At 29.8% G+C, this 19,761-nt stretch overlaps 1 protein-coding gene across 1 annotated transcript; it reads left to right on the top strand.

The window, feature by feature from the left end:
- The first annotated feature begins 276 nt into the window (after positions 1 to 276).
- On the top strand, positions 277 to 4,319 carry LOC133200471 (uncharacterized). The gene is made up of 4 exons (XM_061336262.1): positions 277 to 377; positions 2,909 to 2,964; positions 3,233 to 3,358; positions 3,625 to 4,319. Exons 1-4 carry the CDS (start codon positions 277 to 279, stop codon positions 4,317 to 4,319), a joined length of 978 nt encoding a protein of 325 aa, XP_061192246.1.
- Positions 4,320 to 19,761: the final 15,442 nt, after the last annotated feature.

Here is a 19,761-nt window from a genome sequence, read left to right as displayed (position 1 = left end):
TTTCAAATTGTATTTTCATGGTTTTTGAAGTAAGATTAAAGTTTTCAAAGAGGACAATGTTGGAACGAAAGGGTAAAGACATGTTGGTTAACAAGGAAAAACATGGGTGATATTGTAATACTGAAAGTGTGAATGGAATAAAAAAAATTGTTCTAATAAAGAAAAATAAGATTTCCCCGAATAAAGGAAATGCAAATTTTAATGACCCAATTATATTTTGATCGTTTTTTTTATATTTCCGTGAAACTCAAACCTTTCAACCGATGTCAGAGAGAAATGCCAGCATGTCCAAGTGCTGGTATTATTTTGGTTTTATTGTTATATTTACAAACACTTGCAGCGAAAGGTATAACACCGGAGCCTCAGAGATGTGACGGGTAAGTTTTCACTTTGAAATTCATTGGACTATTGCATATCAATTCTATACATAATATTTTTCCAGATAAAACTAAAATTTCAATTCTGTCCGACCATCAGCCTAAATCATTTTTATAAACTTATAGCTAGATCAAAACTATTCGCTCTTCATCTTACCACAGAAAAAAAAGCTTTTTTGAGAAGTATAAAAAAAAAAAAATGTCTAAATATCCCAAATAGCACTGTGTCACAAAATGGATCTTTGCTTTTTATAAATCAATAATTTGATGAAGGTTGATGGAAACAATGAGAGAAAAGTTTGACGCTTCAATCGAATATCAAAAAAATACATAATCTGAAGTCGTAAATGTGATCTACAGTGCTTCATCTGCATGTCATTAAAATACAATGCTGCCTTTTATATCGATTCTTGTAGCTTTTTTCTACCTTATAAACTTCATGAAACTTTGAATTGAACATCCTTATCAGCATTTTTTTTTCTATCTTCCACTCGCGAATTCAAAATTTTGCTTATAATAGTAAGACACTTAATCTTTTACTTTGACATTTACAAATAAAATATATTTATATTTGCTGGCTAAAATTATAATTAAATAATTAGAAAAAATATGCCTTTTCAGAAGTTAACATGAATTTTAGAGGAGATTAGATTTCTTTTCCAAATAAGAATAAGAACATAAAATGTCAAAATATGAATAACCAGATTGAGTGCATTCTTAAAAAGTTACCCATGCACTTAAATAACTTCATGTACAAATGTCCTACATGTATATGAATACAAAATGGTATAGCAAGTTTTATTGCTTTATGTGCTAAAAGTCATAAACCGACTATAATTAGTAATTCAATATATCAATAAAACATTTTCTCCTATTTTCGAGCATATAATACCTTATAAAGGATATAAAAAAGAGGAAAATTTATGAACCTCTAAGCAAGGTGATTGCAAGGAAAATATACATTTTATATCATTAGTAAATATTTTATTTAATGGCGTAATAGCATTGAAAGATCCGATTTAAAGTTTTCCGTCTTCGGGTAAATCTATACCCGTTTATGTACTAATATTTAAAGCAAAAATGAAAATGTTTGGGTTGAATTCAAATTCCATTATTTTGATAAAACAAAAATGCATTTTATATTTAAAAAAATATATATATTACAAAATTTTGTATTCTGTTGGTTCTTTGAAAATTTCGCATCGAGTTAAAAAAAAAAGTCATCGCCATAGACGTAATAACAAAATCCAAGGTTTAAAATTTATCAATGTATTTCCCTTTTTTGCTGAAATCAAAGTTCATGACTAGGGTTCTACTTTTGAATATATTCCTGCTCTCTTGTTTCCGAGAATCTGATGATATATAAATATTTTTCCCGCTTCTGCCATTGGTTGGGTTCTGTCATGCCTTTATATTTGTTCCTCATTCCTTTTCAAATATCTTCTTTAAAAGAGACTTTCCATTTCGGGAAAGTCCTCTGGTACTTGTAGATAAACGACCTAAAAACTGTTGGTTTGTTTCAAGTTTGTTGAAACGCAAGCTCAAATACTAATCGGAATTTACTGAGGGCTTTTCAGAAATGAGCGTTCTTAGAAATCAATTGACCTCGCGGTTTTGCAACAAAAATTAAAAAAAAACGTCATTTAACCAAAAAGAAAAAAGAAAAAAAAAAAAGAAATTGAAAATATTGCATTAGTTTAGAATCTTGGGTCCTATTTTGAAATAGGCTATTAATGATTGATTTAACAATTATAGAACAATTCTATTAAAGAGAAATAATTAAGATAAATTAATTAAAACATTAAAAAGAAAATTTCAAGATTTACTCAAATTTCTATTGATTTATTGTTGTTTTACATCTCATTCGATAAACTTTACTTATATATAGACGTCCAGATATACCGGTGAAGAGATTTTATTTGTTTTACTTATACTTGACTTTAAGGACCATGGTGAAGTGAGGGTTCCTTTTCGTATCATCGTCTACCGTTACCTCGGTTTTTAAAGCCCCATTTAAACAATCAGTGGTGTCTATTGCCGGACTCTTGACAAAAGAACAGTCATTAACTATTATCACGTCTTTGGTCTGACGCGGCGCGGAGAACGAGTATCGAACCCGTGCCTCCCAATCACGAAGCTTCTATAAAAAAAAAAAAAAAAAAAAAAAAATCAGTACTCAGTGCCCTCATTTCCAGGTCTTATCATGATTGAAAACATTCTCGATTGCAGGTGAAACAAACAACAAATTATGCTTGAGAAAACATTTGTGTGTTGTCCTGTATGCCTTATTAACCTTACTTATATATACTCAATTATATGTAACTGCAAAATTATGTTATTTAAATTTTTAACTAGTTTTTAATGTAAATATAACCGTGAAATATTATATCATAGAAATAAAGCATAAAACAGACCTGTTAATATCAGGAATTATTTTTTCGTTAACACTTTATATATGTAATTCATGTGTAATTTAATGCTTAGAATGTTTGATGTCATTTGATTAATTTATCCATTTATTTTCACAAAAGGAAAAATAAATGCTGCTTCGGCTATACATGGGATGAAGAACTGCAGGACTGTATCAGTAAATACTTTTACGAACATATAATATATGCATGTACTTTTTTGGCATTACATGCTTATGCTGTTTCAAATATTGTAAAAATGCCAGTATCGATCTTAGTAAAAATAACTACAAGATATAATAATTGTTATTTGAAATGATAAATTACTATGTATTTCAAAACAGACTTGTTTTTTCCTATTTTGAAAGTTCTCCGTTTGCAAAATCAAAGAGGCTGTAACTACTCGAACATTTTTCTATTTTTATTAATTGACTTTCTTTTTTCCAGAGTGTAGCATAGGGTACTTCGATGTTTACTGTAATAGGACATGTCCATATCCATATTACGGAATAGACTGTGATGAAAAATGCCAATGTGAACAACAAACATGTAACTTTATCACTGGTTGTTTAGGTACATTTTATACATATTTGATGTATCTTGTCAGTAGATATAAAATAAATTTCTGGCCTTAAAACATTTTTTTTAATATAGATAATTTCTGAAATCATTTTGGTAACCAAACAAAATTATCATCATATGTATTAAAGTATTATACGAACATGGAATTTAATGTAATCTCAAGATATTTAGAATCAAAATTTTGAGTTAAGTCTATTCTTAGTTTATGGTCTTTGGGTCTGATTTCTATGGTATGAGATGTTGAAATTTAATTTCAGACAACGCATCAGATATCCACTCCGCAACCAATCAGTCATCCACAGACAGCCATGACTTCTCCACCACTGCTACGTCATCATCTACAGAAAGCAAATTATCTTTAAAAAGCGTCCAGTCTTCTTCTTTAGTTAATCAAATTATTTCGTTTTCGCTTCGTGATTTCCTTCTCTTTATTGCTGGAGTATTAGTTGTATTCACTTTGTTCACAGCATTCAATGTATTAATATGTAAATGGCGTTCTAGAGGAAATTATGCAATTTTTAATAAGAATGAACAAAAATGTGCATTGATTGAATCGAAGGATACTGTTAGAACTGTATGCAGAGGAAATACGAAAATCATAATATCACACTGCACAGAAAATAACTCCTGCTTCTTGGAAATAAGTACAAACAAGGACAACAGGAAAAACAAAGATAATTGCTATTCAAACAGTGATGTTGATAAGGAAGAGAATGAAAAAAATAAAAAAGATGACTCGATAGTTGACCATACCGCATTACATCTATGCACAATAAAACCACAGGGACGAGAAGAAACGTTTTGCAATTCAAGTCAATGTTCCCAATGTGAGGACGACTGCGACACTGATGTAAAAGAACTCTCTGACAGCAATCAGTTCTCCACTACCTCGAAAGTCCCATACGAAAACGAATACATTAGTGTTTCCTGCGGCCCAGAATATGAAAGTTAGCTATCTCATAATTCTGAATTCTGAAAAATCTATTTAGTCCTTTTCTTTGATTTTGTTTTTACTTATATTGTAATACGTGTATTTTTTTCCCCCTTTTTTGTGCCTAAATATTTTAATAGGTGAAAAGTAAAAATTACGACAATGCTCATGTCCAATAGTCTAACTCGACATTAAATATTAGAAGTAGAACACACATGGACCCCTAAAAACAACAGAATAACGATCAGAATACATGAAGGAGGAAACAGTCCCTGTCGCCTGCTCAAATTTGGTCTTATCCCTTTGTCTCTTCTCCGGTAAAGATTTAGTTATCCGTCGATAAATTGTTATGATAAAGATCAAAGGTGAAATAAATTAATACCCCCTTCCGGTTGACTATTTTTTTTTTTTTTGGTGCTATAAACATGATATAAAAGTGGTAGAAAAGGATCAACACACGATTTATTTCCTAAATTGTAATTTGTGATCAAGTAATTAATTAAATTTATTACATTGATTTTCTTTTACACATATTTTTCTTATATATATATATATATATATATATATATATATATATATATATATATATATATATATATATATATATATATATATATATATATATATATATATCCAAAATTGAAATAAAGTCTCAGTAATCGGATTACAATATTAAACAAATATAAAAAGAAAACACAAGAATCCTCCGTAAAGCTTTAGCGCTTTCATTAAAAATCTTCAGAAGCTTTACATTACAAAAATGTATACAACGGTAACATAGTAACAATGATTATGACGTTAAACTAAGCGGAACGTTTAATGTCTATATTGTGACGTCATAGATAAAATACTGCAATGATGATGAAAAAGTTCGGGAAAATCATCGGTAGTTTATAAGAGACTATTAAGTTTTGGCTTTAGAATACAAATAAAATGTTTTTCTTTTTCCCGTCTCTGGATATCACTGGCACATCTGAGTTTATAAAAAGGGAAAATGTTAAATCGTTTTTTTCCACAAGTTTCCAGGTGTGCACTTAACTGGATTTGTCTATATTCAGGTGTACTGATGTGTTGCTTATGTACACGTACACGGGCACGGAGACTGTTGCCAGTTTCACCAATATAATATTCTTTGCATCCAGGACATATGATGGCGTATATGACATCTTTCGTATCACATGACATGTTGGCATTAACTTTAAATTCACGCCCGTTAAAACTATAACTCGTCCCTTCTGTAATGTAGTCACATGTGCCGCAGCGAGGGTCCGTACACTTTGACACTGTATAATTATGGTCAGCGAATTGGGAGGAACAAAGTATTCTCTTAAGGTTTTTAGGCTGACGTTTACTGCTGATAAAACGACAGTTTTTGTATGTAGTTTTCGTTTGTTCATCCTCTCTAAGTAAGCTATTTAATTCATAAACAATAAACAACAAATATAGACATTAAACGTTCCGCTTAGTTTAACGTCATAATCATTATATATATATATATATATATATATATATATATATATATATATATATATATATATATATATATATATATATATCAGGATTTTGCACACTCCTTCAACTTACTACTGCTAGTATAGGTTTTTTTTAACCTAATTCACAAACACCCACATATTTATTCTGATAGGATTGCATACAAAAGAAGGAAGAGGGAAAAAAAATGGCGAAATGGAAGGGTTACTCTGACTATTATTATACAAAGTTTAGAAAAAATAATATTATGTAGTGACATTTTTGGTTTCAAAGATTAAGCACCATCTAGTTGATTTTTTTTTTTTTCATTTCTTTCATTTTGTATATTTTCCTTTTAAAAACCAATTTGAAACTCCCCATTGCACAAAAGTTTTTAAATATACATAATATATAAACATATATACACACCCCTTCTGAATGTTACAGTAATGGTAGAATAAAAAAACAAGTGCAAAAAATAAAAAGAAGAGATTTAAACAATACATCATCCGATTCATACTGGTATACACACTCTTTACCATTCAGCTTTGTAAAGGCCTTCCATTCTTGGGTGAAAAAACTAATACAGTTGTTTTTCAATGATCTTTGTCTTTCAGATTAATGCACATTGGTCCAGATAGCTTTAAATGTGTTTAAGATAAAGGATTTCTTTTGATTTTGAACAATATTTATGATATTTCAAATGAAAATTCTAAACATTATTAATTACCTTTTCAGCACAAACTTTTTTTTTTTTATCAATCACAATATTATATTAAAAACACATCTTCTAAGATCTTGCATACTGAGTTGAGTGTTCCTATCAAATGAGACAGTTTTTTTTTTCTCATTGAAGTCTAATGAAAGAAGGATACTCTAAAATATGTGAACTCGTAAAATATTTGGGACTCATCTTTTGTCTATGTTATATATTAAATTTACTTCAAGGCCATTCTAGTATTGTTGTTATTGACCTAACTAGATGACAATAAAGAAACACACACGTTTAAAACTTCGGCTTTACGACAAAAAACAAAATACGAAGATATTTAGGTTCAGATTTAAAATGTATTGATTTATATTGTCCATAAAATTACATTTTTCAGATACATGCTGACCTTACCATAATGCTAAATTTAATTTATATAGTTTTTTTTTCTTTCATTCTTCTTGAAATGTTTTTATTAAATAATGCAAATATTTTATAATCAAATACTGACTTTTTTCTTACTTTACAAGTTATTTTATTAAATGTTTTTGCTAGTATGTAGTGGGAAAAATATGAAGATAAACGGGACAGCTGCACTTTACCAGTAAGTAAAATTATAAAGAAAGAAGCACGTGCTTGTCGTCTATATATCAGGCACGCGTCAGAGTGCCGATTTCGCTTAAAAATCATTCTCCCCCCAAATAGTCATTAAATGGTGTATTTTTTTTTCCAGGCATTTAACCATCCCTTTACAAATTTTGAAATTATTTCTTATGATTAGATGCTTTCTTAATATATCTTTTATTCATCAAACTTTGCCGGAAATATTATTTGAAGAATAGAAGTTGAAATTCTATCCTCTCTCTTCTATCTAATTTCAACTTACAATCATCATTTTGATAACAACATATTTTAACAGACCTATTTCTTTCTTGCATTATTTTCGATTTATTTGGATATCATTTGTATTTTTTTTTTTTTTTTGGGGGGGGGGGGGGGGGGTTCTACTTTAATCAATATATATACAATTTACGCAGACGAACACATAACACAGAGAGATTTCCAAATCCACCAGTCGCTTAAATGTTGCATAACTGACTGCTTTTGATATTCCATGAGTGCCTTCTCTGTCACTCGTCGTGTCATACACAGCAGGGACACGGAAGTGACACCCATTGTGTCTCAATTTCTTGCTTCCGTACATTTTACGTATGCATTACGGCGCTTCCGGTTGTGTATAATGCCCATCATAGTTTTTTTTAAACATGTCACTGTATTCAATAATTCTGTAATCAAGCATAGCAGAGCAATCAGACAAATTATTTTCGAACCATTTCGAATACATTAATGATAAAATTCAATAATTTTTCTATATCCCCTGACGGCATGTAATTTCTTTTATATATATTTTTATAAGTGCAAGCAACAGGAAAACAAGACTGACTCACTAAAAATGACAGATTGTAAATAAAATTAATCTAAGAAATAAAATTCCAAACTGATATAAACATGCTCAATCTGTTACATGATATATATATATATATATATATATATATATATATATATATATATATATATATATATATATATATATATATATATATATATATATATATATATATATATTTAGTTTTGATTGTTAGGATTTTATTTGAGGTATTTAATGTACAATCTTAGGCTTGTTTCAATTAACTCCAACAATACGCTTCACTAAAAGTATTTCTGTTGTTTCCTTCACAAATCAACTTGTACACTCTTGTGCATTTTATTCGTACATTATGTCCTTATTTACTTATATAGATTGTTGATTGTCTGCACTTCTGCTAAAATCAACGGAATATTTTTTTTCACTGGAGAGACTGCACGTAATAATGCACAGCATTGATTAAGGAAGCGATTTGTGGAAAAAAAATTGTTCCTTCTGGGATGAAAGTTATAAATTTCTTTAAAGATGGGATTCCCTCTCCCTCGCTCTATACTATTCGTTTAATAATTTGCTAAAACCTTAACATTGACAAGCAGTGTATCAATCATGACATACATGGAAAAATCCTATGTCTTTTTTAATTTTTTTTTTAGGTGATCAAGTATTTTCTTGCACGAAAAATCACATTGTTCTTTGTATGATATTTAGAATGAATGTATTTTTATTTTTGTATTCTCTTCTTTTGATAATTTTTCACTCATATTGGGACGCCACAATTGCCCTTTAAAAGCTTCGAATTTCAACCTACACCTACATGTACATGTACGGCCATGCAGCAGTGAAGGATCCTCCTTATGCGGCAGCATTTAAAAGCATTGAATAACCTTTGTCCTGCAGATTTTTTCTGAGTCTGCACTTATAAGCACTGTGCAGTGAGGTACATGTATATCTTTCTAAAGGAAATTTTGACCTGTTCTATACACTTCTGATCATTAAGGGATCTGTTTCGTTCCCGCAACTACTGCGACAGATTACCTTGGTTTATACTGCCTCATCCTAAGGTCGGTCTCCATGTCCAATGTATTAGGCTCTTAACACCGCATTTCCGATATGAACGGATACTTCTATATTCTCTGCATCAAGTAATGAACGACAGAAATTGCATATTTCAGATAAGTATTATGAAGATTGGATATGAAACTTGTCGTTCTAAGGCGGTTTTATCGTATGCGAAGGTCAACTTGTGGGACATTTTATTTATCGGAACGTATCCACTAACATTTGTCAAAAATAATTTTATCATGTTTATAGTACATTTTCTAAATTGTAATCTGATATAGCTTTAAAAACTTTTTTATGAATTTTATATATCCGTTTGACGCCGAGGAAAAAAATACGTCGACCAATTATTTAAATGTAATAATTAAAATAATCAGAATTTTAAATGTGTATGGTTAACCTACAATTTGAATCCTTTTTGATCATTCAAATCAAATTATTCCAAAATTGTTAAGAGTTTTATTCATTATTGGTTCACATTTCGGTAAAATTAACTTTAATGATTTAACTGAAATTTTATTTCAGTCTGAAACTGATTTAATACGGTTTTCTTAGGCCTATTTCGACAACTGAAATAAAACAAGTGAATCCATAGGACTTGAGGAACAGGAGGCAGGTTACGTAAATAATAGCAGCTGGAAACTTCTTGCCGGTAGACAAGTTCAAGTTTTTTAAACTTTAAAAATGTTCCATTATCAAATTAGATCAAACACATAATTACTTAAAATAATATTTATGAAAAAATGTTTAGTTTATTTGTTGCCACTTAAGTAACAAACTTTAAATTGTTATGATTTCAGAAAAAAAGTTATAAAATTAATAAATGTCCTTAATTTATTTAGTCAATCTTGCCCTCCCCCTTCCTATTTTCTCTTTACGTCTTTTGAACTTAGGCGAAAAACTCAGTAAATATCAGCAATTCTCAGAACCAACAGTAACTCTAAGCAAAAATCAATAATTGTCAGAACGCATAGTAAAAACCACAGTAAATATCAGTAATAATCAGAACTAACAGCACTCATCAGTAACAAGAGTAAAAATATCAGTAAATATCAGAAATTCGCAGTACCAACAATATAATACCAGTTAATATCAGAAATTACCGGTAAAAAGTGACACAATCATTAATTTTAAAGGCCAGTAGGGATTACGCACTCATGTCCATGTATTATTACTATCTAAAAAATATACTTGTATATTTAAAAGAATTCCTCATTTTACATGTTATTTTGTTATGTATTTTCTAATTCCTCCTTTTCTAGTTTTCAGGAAGTCCGATTTTTTTTCTCAACAACCTTAACCGATAGAAGACTTTCTCAATCTGTAGGATAATTATCCTCTCGCATAAATAATATTTCAGAGTTACCCTGAGAAAGCATATCGGTAATCAAGGCCACTAACCTAAATTATGGGGACACTCTTCAGCTCACTTTGATATTGTTTGCAGCAGCATTTGTAATGCTAGTTGTTGCACTTCCAATAATTTTATTACTCTTTACTGTGTTTTTAATCAGACGACAACACTCTTTAAAAAAACGATCACGCTTCAAAGCATTGTATATACGTAATACCAAATGTAATTTACAACAAATACCAATGAGTACGAAACACTTGGTAATCACATGTTATTTCAAGGTTTTTCAGTCTCTCAATTTTGTACGACCGAAAGAGAGAATCATACATGTACAAAGAGTGATGAATATTTTATTATCTAGGGACATCTGCCACAAAAACGAAAAACCTCAAACGATAGCATTGAGTCAAACATTTGACATAAATCCTTTGAAGACAGTTGATCTAGACAACCCGTATGTGTTGCCAAACAATATTCAGATAGCTTCCTCAGCAGGTGTACAACTATTTTACAGGAATTTCACTCAACAGCAGAATCTGATTGTAAAAGGAACAATGTGTCCCTAACAGTTATACCCTCAAAATTGCACATGACGATTTTATCAATAATCGAATGAAAGAAAGACAAGATGATACATATGTATTCATACCTTTAAAACATCGCCAGATCCATATTGCTTAATGCAGGACAACATAAAAAAGAGACAAGACTGCTTTAATTTATACAGGTGAATGTTAAACGGATTTTTTAAGAATATATTGTAGAAATTAGGATGAGGAAGAAATAGAACAATGATAGTTTTGTGAATGTTGACATTGTAACTGCAAAAAGATAAATAAATTAAAAAAGACAAAATATATCTTAACCTCTTATTTATTCATTTATTTCTACAAATTCAAATTAACAACTCGAGAACGAGAGCAATCAATGATATCAGTACAAATATACTGATGCAGGCTGGAGACCTAAAAAATATAAATCATTGATTGTGCACATGTGTAGATCTATTTTAAAAAGGCAGTAAAAATACTTAAAATGACAGATAACGCTTATGCCAGTTTAACTCGAAGACTACGGCTCGAATTATATGAAAAGGAGACAACAGATATAATGAAATTGTCTATTGGAGCAAATTTATTTGATTGTGAAACTAAAGCATTATTTTTTTTTTTTTTTTTTTTTTTTTTTTTTTTTTTTTTTTCTTCCAGACACATATTTGCATTTTGTAATTACTTTACATGTATTATATAAGTTATTTGTATGTATGTAACCTTTTTGGTTTCTTTTATTTAACATTGAATCGGAATCAGACAACGCCTTGATATTTTAAAATAGCATTTAAACAGACTATACATCTCTGGTCTACCAAAACTATAATATTAAAAGATGGTTTTCATCAAGGGTATTTCTCTGAAATTAAGGATTGTAGCGATTTTAAAACTTTAATATACACATAATTTAGAATTAAGGACAATACATTATAACAGCAAGGGTGATTTAATTAAAAAGTTTGCATAAAATGTTATCAAAGTTATCCTTCTTGGCTTATATTAAGTAAATGTACATGTACAAGCCAACTGAATAGATTATAAGTTTGCTATAACAAATACGGTTAAGTATTTCATTTTAACAAGATTTTTCAGACTCATACATTTTTACCATTAATGAAACTTACATATTCCCTTCGCTTTTGCTGCTTGTACCTCTGGTTGTTTTGCCGACTTTTGTTCTTCTTTCCTCGATTGACTTCGAAACCAATTCATAGCATTCCTGGTCTATGTAAAAAATAAAGTAAATCACTCATATACATGCACATGCCTTTTTAGAAGCACTATTCATGTTTCATAGAAGCGATGGGTCGATGTCGACAGGGGAATACTTTTCTCCTATCCTCTTTCTAACAAATCGACGTGTTAAATCGGTGTTGATTAATCTGAGACTGGTGCATAGTATGCAGGATCCCCACATTTAGTTTACCGAATTATGCTTATACATTTTTATATTTCTTGAAAATGTTTGGACAAACAAACAAAAAAGCTTCACTAAGGGCCTTTTTGGTAAAAAAATAAATAAGAGAGAGAGAGCTTTATTTTACTTGACAATGCATTAAATATCATTTAGACCCTTGCTCACTGCTTCTCTATCAAAAATTATTTTCTGGCTGGTCAATGCAGTATGACGTCATGGATTGCGTCATTTTTCCAGTATTCTGAAAACTTCCAAAAAACTGCCAAACAATTAAGTTACTTTTCAATATTTCGAACAGAGCGCAACTACGATCTATAATATGTACGTATATGATGATAGACCCGTGTCTAAAGATAACAAAACATATTTCTTTTTTTAAATCGAGGAGTGCGCTAATATTCTGATTCTTCGTTGAAAGTACTGAAATAAACCTGTTATTCAAAATTCTATCATACTGCAATTTTACAAAACTTGTTTTCCAATACTTGAACACTCAGAGAAAATTTTCATATAGAAAATTTAAGCACCAAGTCTCTACTTTTATTTTAATGATATAGAGTGTGACAGAGAGTGTAAGTCAATAAATTAGTCTTTCTACATGGCCATTTTATGCATAAAGTGAACCTAGCTCTTTGATATGAAAAAAATGTCATGATAAAAAGAGTTACCATTCTTCAAAATCAATTAAACAATAGAAATCCTATACGGCAAAAAAAAAAAAAAAAAAAAAAAAAAAAAAAAAAAAAACAGTTTCCTTTATACACAAAGGTGTGATCTTGCACCTCGGAGGAGTAAGCATGTATCCATGAAATATAAATGATACATGTAGTTAGCCATCTCCTGTGGACCTGTGTTGACCAGGCGAACGGAGTAATCCGTAATTAAAATAAGAAAAATGAAAGTTAAATAACGACCCACGGATAGTCTGTATTTTCATACAAGCTGATACCCTGTAACATCAATTTTTTGACAATAACCTAAAAAATTAATTGTACTCATACCTTGTTCTTGAGTATCGAATCGGCTGAGAAACATAAACGCTTTATTCAAGTGATCGCGGAATATTACTTCAAAAATAAGAAATGTTGATGGATAATTGGAGTTATCCCATTTGTCTATAGCTATCGGCCTTTATAGGCAATAAAATAAAAATAAAATATGATAATATATTTTAGTGCATAGTGTTTATATTTCTAATGGTATTTCTGAATCTCCATATGCCTTTACTGGTCACTAAACAAAATTTATAGAGATCTCATTACAATAATTAAGAAAATTACGTTTAACTTAATATAGAAGCAATTGTTTTTATCAGCATCTTGGTGGTCAAATACTGTGGAATCATCATGTTGGGGTCAATGTTCATCGGTAACCAAAATTTGACTGCTTCGTGGGGTTGTAATTTCGTGGGTAACTTGCATATTTTATTAAGATAAATAAAACAATTGGGCTAAACGTATGTGTATTTCAATGATCGTAAGAACGTTCATTCATGGATAAGGGCCACCCACGAAATTCACATTGATCCCCACAAACAATCATGATTCCGCAGTACATGTACTTGTATTTATGTATTTCTGTTGCTATTCACACGATTACACTCTCACTATCATTGTTGCGCAGAAGTAAGACTTTAAAACTTCTTGCCTACGTCACAGACTGTTATGATGTCACCAATCATTAACCCCCACCCAACCCCACCCATCCCCCCCCCCCCCCGTCTACACAGAGAAACGTTCAATACATTAATATAGCTGAGGATACCAAAAACCAAAAAAATTAAAACATCCTGGACTAATTAAAAAGCAAAGAATTTAGTCAATTTACAATTGATCTATGGGCATTTTATTTAGAAAGTATATAGTATAAAATAATGTTGAAAGGTGGCTTTCATTTCTGAATGGTTGAAGAATTATATACGTCTAAAATCTAGACTGAAATTATACGGAAAAAATCAATGATGTTGTACTAATTATCATAACAGTTGCTTTTGCTTAAAATATGTATGAAGTGTGATCAAGTTATTTTGTATATAGAATGTCCCGATTGACTACAATTTCATTCTATATAAAGCATATTGAGTAATTAAATGTGTAACTACTCTATATCAGCATAATGCAACAGTGAGCCTATAAACATTATGTATTTCGCCCAGCCAGTCTTGCAGCAGGAAAATAATAATAATAATAATAATAATAATAATAATAATAAAAAAAAAAAAAAAAAAAAAAAAAACATGCAACCTTTATTCGATATTGTCCCCCATTCTAATTTGTGCTAGAATACTTTAGTGAATTTGAATATATATATTTTCAATATAATTTTGATTTCCATAAAATTGAAATACATACAGTTAAAATAAATAAATAAATAAATAAATAAATAATAATAATAATCATAATTATAATAACAGGTACAGATATTCATCTGGGAAAAAATTGATTTAAGGAGGTTCAGTTTATTTTAGATTTCATTATAGCACCACTTACTCTGAAGATTTCAAATATCCAAATGAAGGTTATGATAAAATAAACATTTTTTAAATATTTTTTTAGATTTTTTTCTAATTTTGGCTAAATGTTTTATTTCAAGTTTCTGATTAATAGAATTGCAGGAATCTCAGTGTCAGGTGATGGATATCATCTTTAGTTATGTAAGCAATATAAGAACACTTCATTGTATTCAATATTACTTTTATTAGAAAGAAATATTTTTCTTCCAAAAGGAATTAATGTGATTTTCTTCTTAATTATTTTCATAAATAATTTGGAAAATCAGTCATAAACAAGGAATGTATATTTATAGTTAACGAGTGACAAATTGAATGAAAACAAGTTTTAAGGAAATGAAAAATCCACTTTTTAAAAAAATCCACTTGCAAGAGTTGTCTTTCCTAAACCCCCCTGACTCAGACCACTCAGGAACGGTTGAACATATCAGATTCAGAATAAGCTAATTTTTTTGAATAAATATACATTTTTCAAAGAAATAAAGACACAAAGACACACAAACTAACAAGAGTACAGTACTCTAAAAGCGCAAGTCAGTTATGATTTATTTCAGCAAAGTTGTAGATTTCAACTCGAATTTCCTCTAAAGAAGTAGAACTTGCTGCTTTGGCCATGACATTGTACACTACTTGGGAAACGAAGATTTGACTGTCATTCTCTTTGGTCTCTGCTTAAAAATAACCCTTCTTCGTGTGTGATTCATAATGAGCCCGTTACCTTGTTGTCATTGTTTATAACACCGCATGTAGACATGTAGTCTATTTTTAGAGTGTTTTCAAGATTTTGATCTTGAACAAAGCAAACCTTTACAACTAGTCCCCAAGAGTAAACGAACGAAACAATGGATGTTTATTTTTCTGTGTAGAACGTCATCAAAAAGTGCTGTAATGAGCCTCCTTAAATTTTAAATAACAAAATTGAAGGAAAACAAACAAATTGGTTTTGCATTTTTTAGCTAACACCGGTGAACATTCAAAGGATTTAATTAAATTAAATAAAAAGAAATATAGCTCTCCTACCTAGAGAGTAAATGAAAATGAGAATATGACTGTAGTGCTGCAAAAAGGCAGGACAATTAATATTAGTGATCAACATTGCAAGAAAGACAAACAAAATACATGCTTACACTATATGCATAAATGTAAGGGAGGAGAGGCCTACAAAAAAGGTCCTCCTTCATGCAGATGATATAAGAAAACATTCCTTGTTACTTGATTGAACACAGCTAGTTTCTTCTTGTTAGTAATAATGAAAGATATTAGAAAAAAGAGCGTTTTACAGTTACAAAATCTACCTTTTTGTGACTGTAGTTCCTATAATTAAAACAATATAAAGCTGAATGGAATAATGATTTAAAAAAAAATCAATCCTTGCGCCAAAGGTCGAAACTTACAATTATATGCATCTGTTGATTCATAACGAAACGGACATGACTTAGAGAAGTTTCGACAGAAAGTGAAGAGATTCGGTTCAATTCTCCATCCTCTCATGTTGAATTCTGGGCATCGATATCCTGAAATTATATTTATATATTCGTTATCTCTCTCTCTCTCTCTCTCTCTCTCTCTCTCTCACACACACACACACACACACACACACACACACACACACACAACACACACTCTCTCTCTCTCCAAAACTGTAAAAGAGGATACGATAAGAAATTGGCTCTGTACTCGAGTAAAAATTCGTACAAACACGCGTTTTGTTCTTTAGTATTTTCGACTTGAATTCACGCAAATTTTATCTTTTTTTTTTTCTTTTCTTGAATTATGACATATCATAATGTTAATTTGTATTCAGAATTGAGTGGGTTTGCTTTCGTTTTAGAATAAATTCTTTTTTTAAAGGATTTTTCTTTTTTCTTCTTCTTTTTTAAAATTTGCAATAAGAAAAATTTCACTTGTTTTTTATTTACCTATAATTCCTTTGGGTTTTGCACAAACGGACAAAGTCATGTTCAGCCATGTATTGATGAGACAGTGGTACACCAGGCATGGTCGCAACGTTCCACTAGAACAGTTCTTTTTAACGGCCTGTGCTTCCCATTCATCTTTAGTGCGAGGACATCTACTGACCTGTTCTACTTTACTTGCAATGCAAGATTCAGTTCCAGATATCTAAAACATGGATTGGGAAAAACTACATATATATATATATATATATATATATATATATATATATATATATATATATATATATATATATATATATATATATATATATATATATATATATATATATATATATCGGATATAAATATATACATATTTCTGTCTCTTTTTCTTACAATTTATATCTTATTATACATGTAAGAGAAGTATACATATTCATGTACATAATGATACTGTATGTCTTGCTTGACATGTGAATGTCTGATTTAATTATATACACGTTCAAATGTACGAAATAAAAAAAAGGTGAAAAGAAGGGATCAGGGCCTAAACACGGACCCCTGGTTACAGTGCTGCTATCCTATAAGTTGACAATCCTATCCTATCCTATCGTGAATCCTGCATCCACAATCCTATCCTGTGATTTCAGTCTAATCCTATCCTATCCTATCCTGCTACTTTCAGTTTTTTAATATTTAAGAGTTAATTTGACAAAACGAAAAAATAATAAAATGACCATCATATATAATTATGGATTTTATTTAATATGTTTTAATGATAAAAAAATCGAGATCGACATCCATTAATTCCCGACACCCCATACGAATTAATTTTCGAGTACCCAGTTAAAATGTAAACAAAGGGACTGTAATAAAACATAGGCAAGTACTGATCTAGCGAATGTGTAAAGAAAGTAAGCTTTCAAAATAATTATAGAAAAAATTTTTAATCCGACTTTATTTTGATTTAATTTCACAAACTAATGATATCAAGAGAAGTCACGGTATTTGCGATTTCTTTTCGAATTTATACACTTTGATAAATAAATGGGGTTAAAGTTAGAGAGGGGAAATCGTGGAAAAAAAGGGGGGAGGGACAACAACTAAGACTTCAGATACTTTTCTAATGTTATGATTATTAATTAGTAGACTAAACGAACAAAATTTAAGCTCTTTAATTATGAGAATCAGACTATTGATGTCTATACCTTCATGCGGGGAAGGTAAAACACTGTAGAATAACCGTACCCATTGAAAATACAATTTCTCTACACATACTGAATAATGAAAAAAGGAGGGTATGTTGGATGTTTTAACAGTTATATGTTTCATGTAAAATTTATGCAAAACTCTATTTTTCCCTAAACTGTAATCTGAGCACCATGAAAAATAATACATGTATATATACCTAACTTAGATTTTATTCATACTCATGTAAATCCAGAAAGAAGATACATGTATGACAAGACCATAAACCAAGAACAGACATTTAGAATATCTTGACTTTTATTTATTAAACATGTAAAAAAAATAATTAAATGTATGATTAAAATTTGCTTTATTTTCATTGTTTAAAGTTATTCTTGTTTGCGATGTTCAGTTCATCATTGTTTGAATTTGAATATTTTACAAACATGCAAAAACTTTATCATGTTTGCTAAATAAAAATCAAGATATTCAAAATGTTAAATTTTCTTATTTCACTTCACTTTGTTTTTAGTTTATGGTCAGTTCAGTGTCATACAAATGTATTTCAATAACCATATCTTTATGAGTGAGAATTTAATTTATGTTTAACAGCTAGAAAACATTTTCATAAATCTTCATAGTCAGATAGATTAACAGCAATAATTATTGCAGTGAACACACACACATTCCTTTGAATTCTTTCTTATAAAACATGTATATGAATTCACAGTAGTTTCAGTATTTATAAGCCATATTTAAGTAAATTTTGTTATTGACATTGACATTTGATCTTGAATGTTATTCAGGGTCTAAATGAGGAACAAAAATGCTTGACCAAGTTGACAATATTTTATTCAGGGTAATTGCCTCTTCAGTGTTAAATATATATATTTTGGGCCAAATAAATCTCATCTACAATTTTATTTTTTTTATCTACAATGTATAACAATTGAATGTTCCATTATAATACAAATTCATCATAAGTATACATGTATTTCAATGCCAAGCTCACAGATACATGTACATGATATCTGTTTAAATTTAAGTTTATCAATGTCCTTTCCAATTGTATGATGTTTTACATGCATATGATTTCACCTGCTTGTCCGTCACTCAAATTGAATTTCAAATGTCAAAGTTTGTGTCAAAGAGCTAGTCATAAGTAACCGAACAGTTTCAAAATTGTCAACAATGCACAGAAAACAAATACTTCACACACTGATCTCCTTAAAAAAAAAAATCATGATTTCAGACTCTAGGGGGCTCTTGTACAGTGGTTTGAACATCTTTCATGTTTATTCCAGCAGCAGATGAGATGAACTGCAATATGTACAGCAGCAAATATGCAGGATCATCCTAAAAAAACAATTATTGTCATGATTATAACAATATATGCATGTAGATTGCGCAATTTTGTCATATACATTAAACATTAAAACTGTATTTTATTGTGATTATCTTTCTGATTTCATGTACGACTGGCTGAATTTTACCTTTTTCTCTCACAGAGTAATGCATTTAAAGAAATCAAGCAAACTCAAATCTTATACTGCAACTTCATAGTCATATCTTAATTAAACAATCATAATTTACTTGTAAATTGTAATTCATTTCATCTCGTCAACTTGTTAACTAGTATGAGTACATTTGTTTGGGTTTTTTTCTCTATTTTGAATTTTTCTGCTTGTATTAATCTATTTATGTTATATTGTTTGTTTTCTTCTTTGCTTAAAATTTGAATAAGAAAAAATTATGAAAATACATATAACATAATGATGACCAGAACAATAACACATTGTTTTCAGTTTAACTCTTTTTTTTTTTTAAAGAAGAAAAATCACTTATTCAGAGAATCTACAGAAACTTCATCTCAACTCTGATAATG

Source organism: Saccostrea echinata, unplaced genomic scaffold (assembly GCF_033153115.1).
Source record: "Saccostrea echinata isolate AGI-Se365-2 ecotype Australia unplaced genomic scaffold, CSIRO_AGI_Sech_v1 ptg000040l, whole genome shotgun sequence".
Classification (NCBI taxonomy): domain Eukaryota; kingdom Metazoa; phylum Mollusca; class Bivalvia; order Ostreida; family Ostreidae; genus Saccostrea; species Saccostrea echinata.
This window is presented reverse-complemented; position numbering and strand designations above follow the sequence as displayed.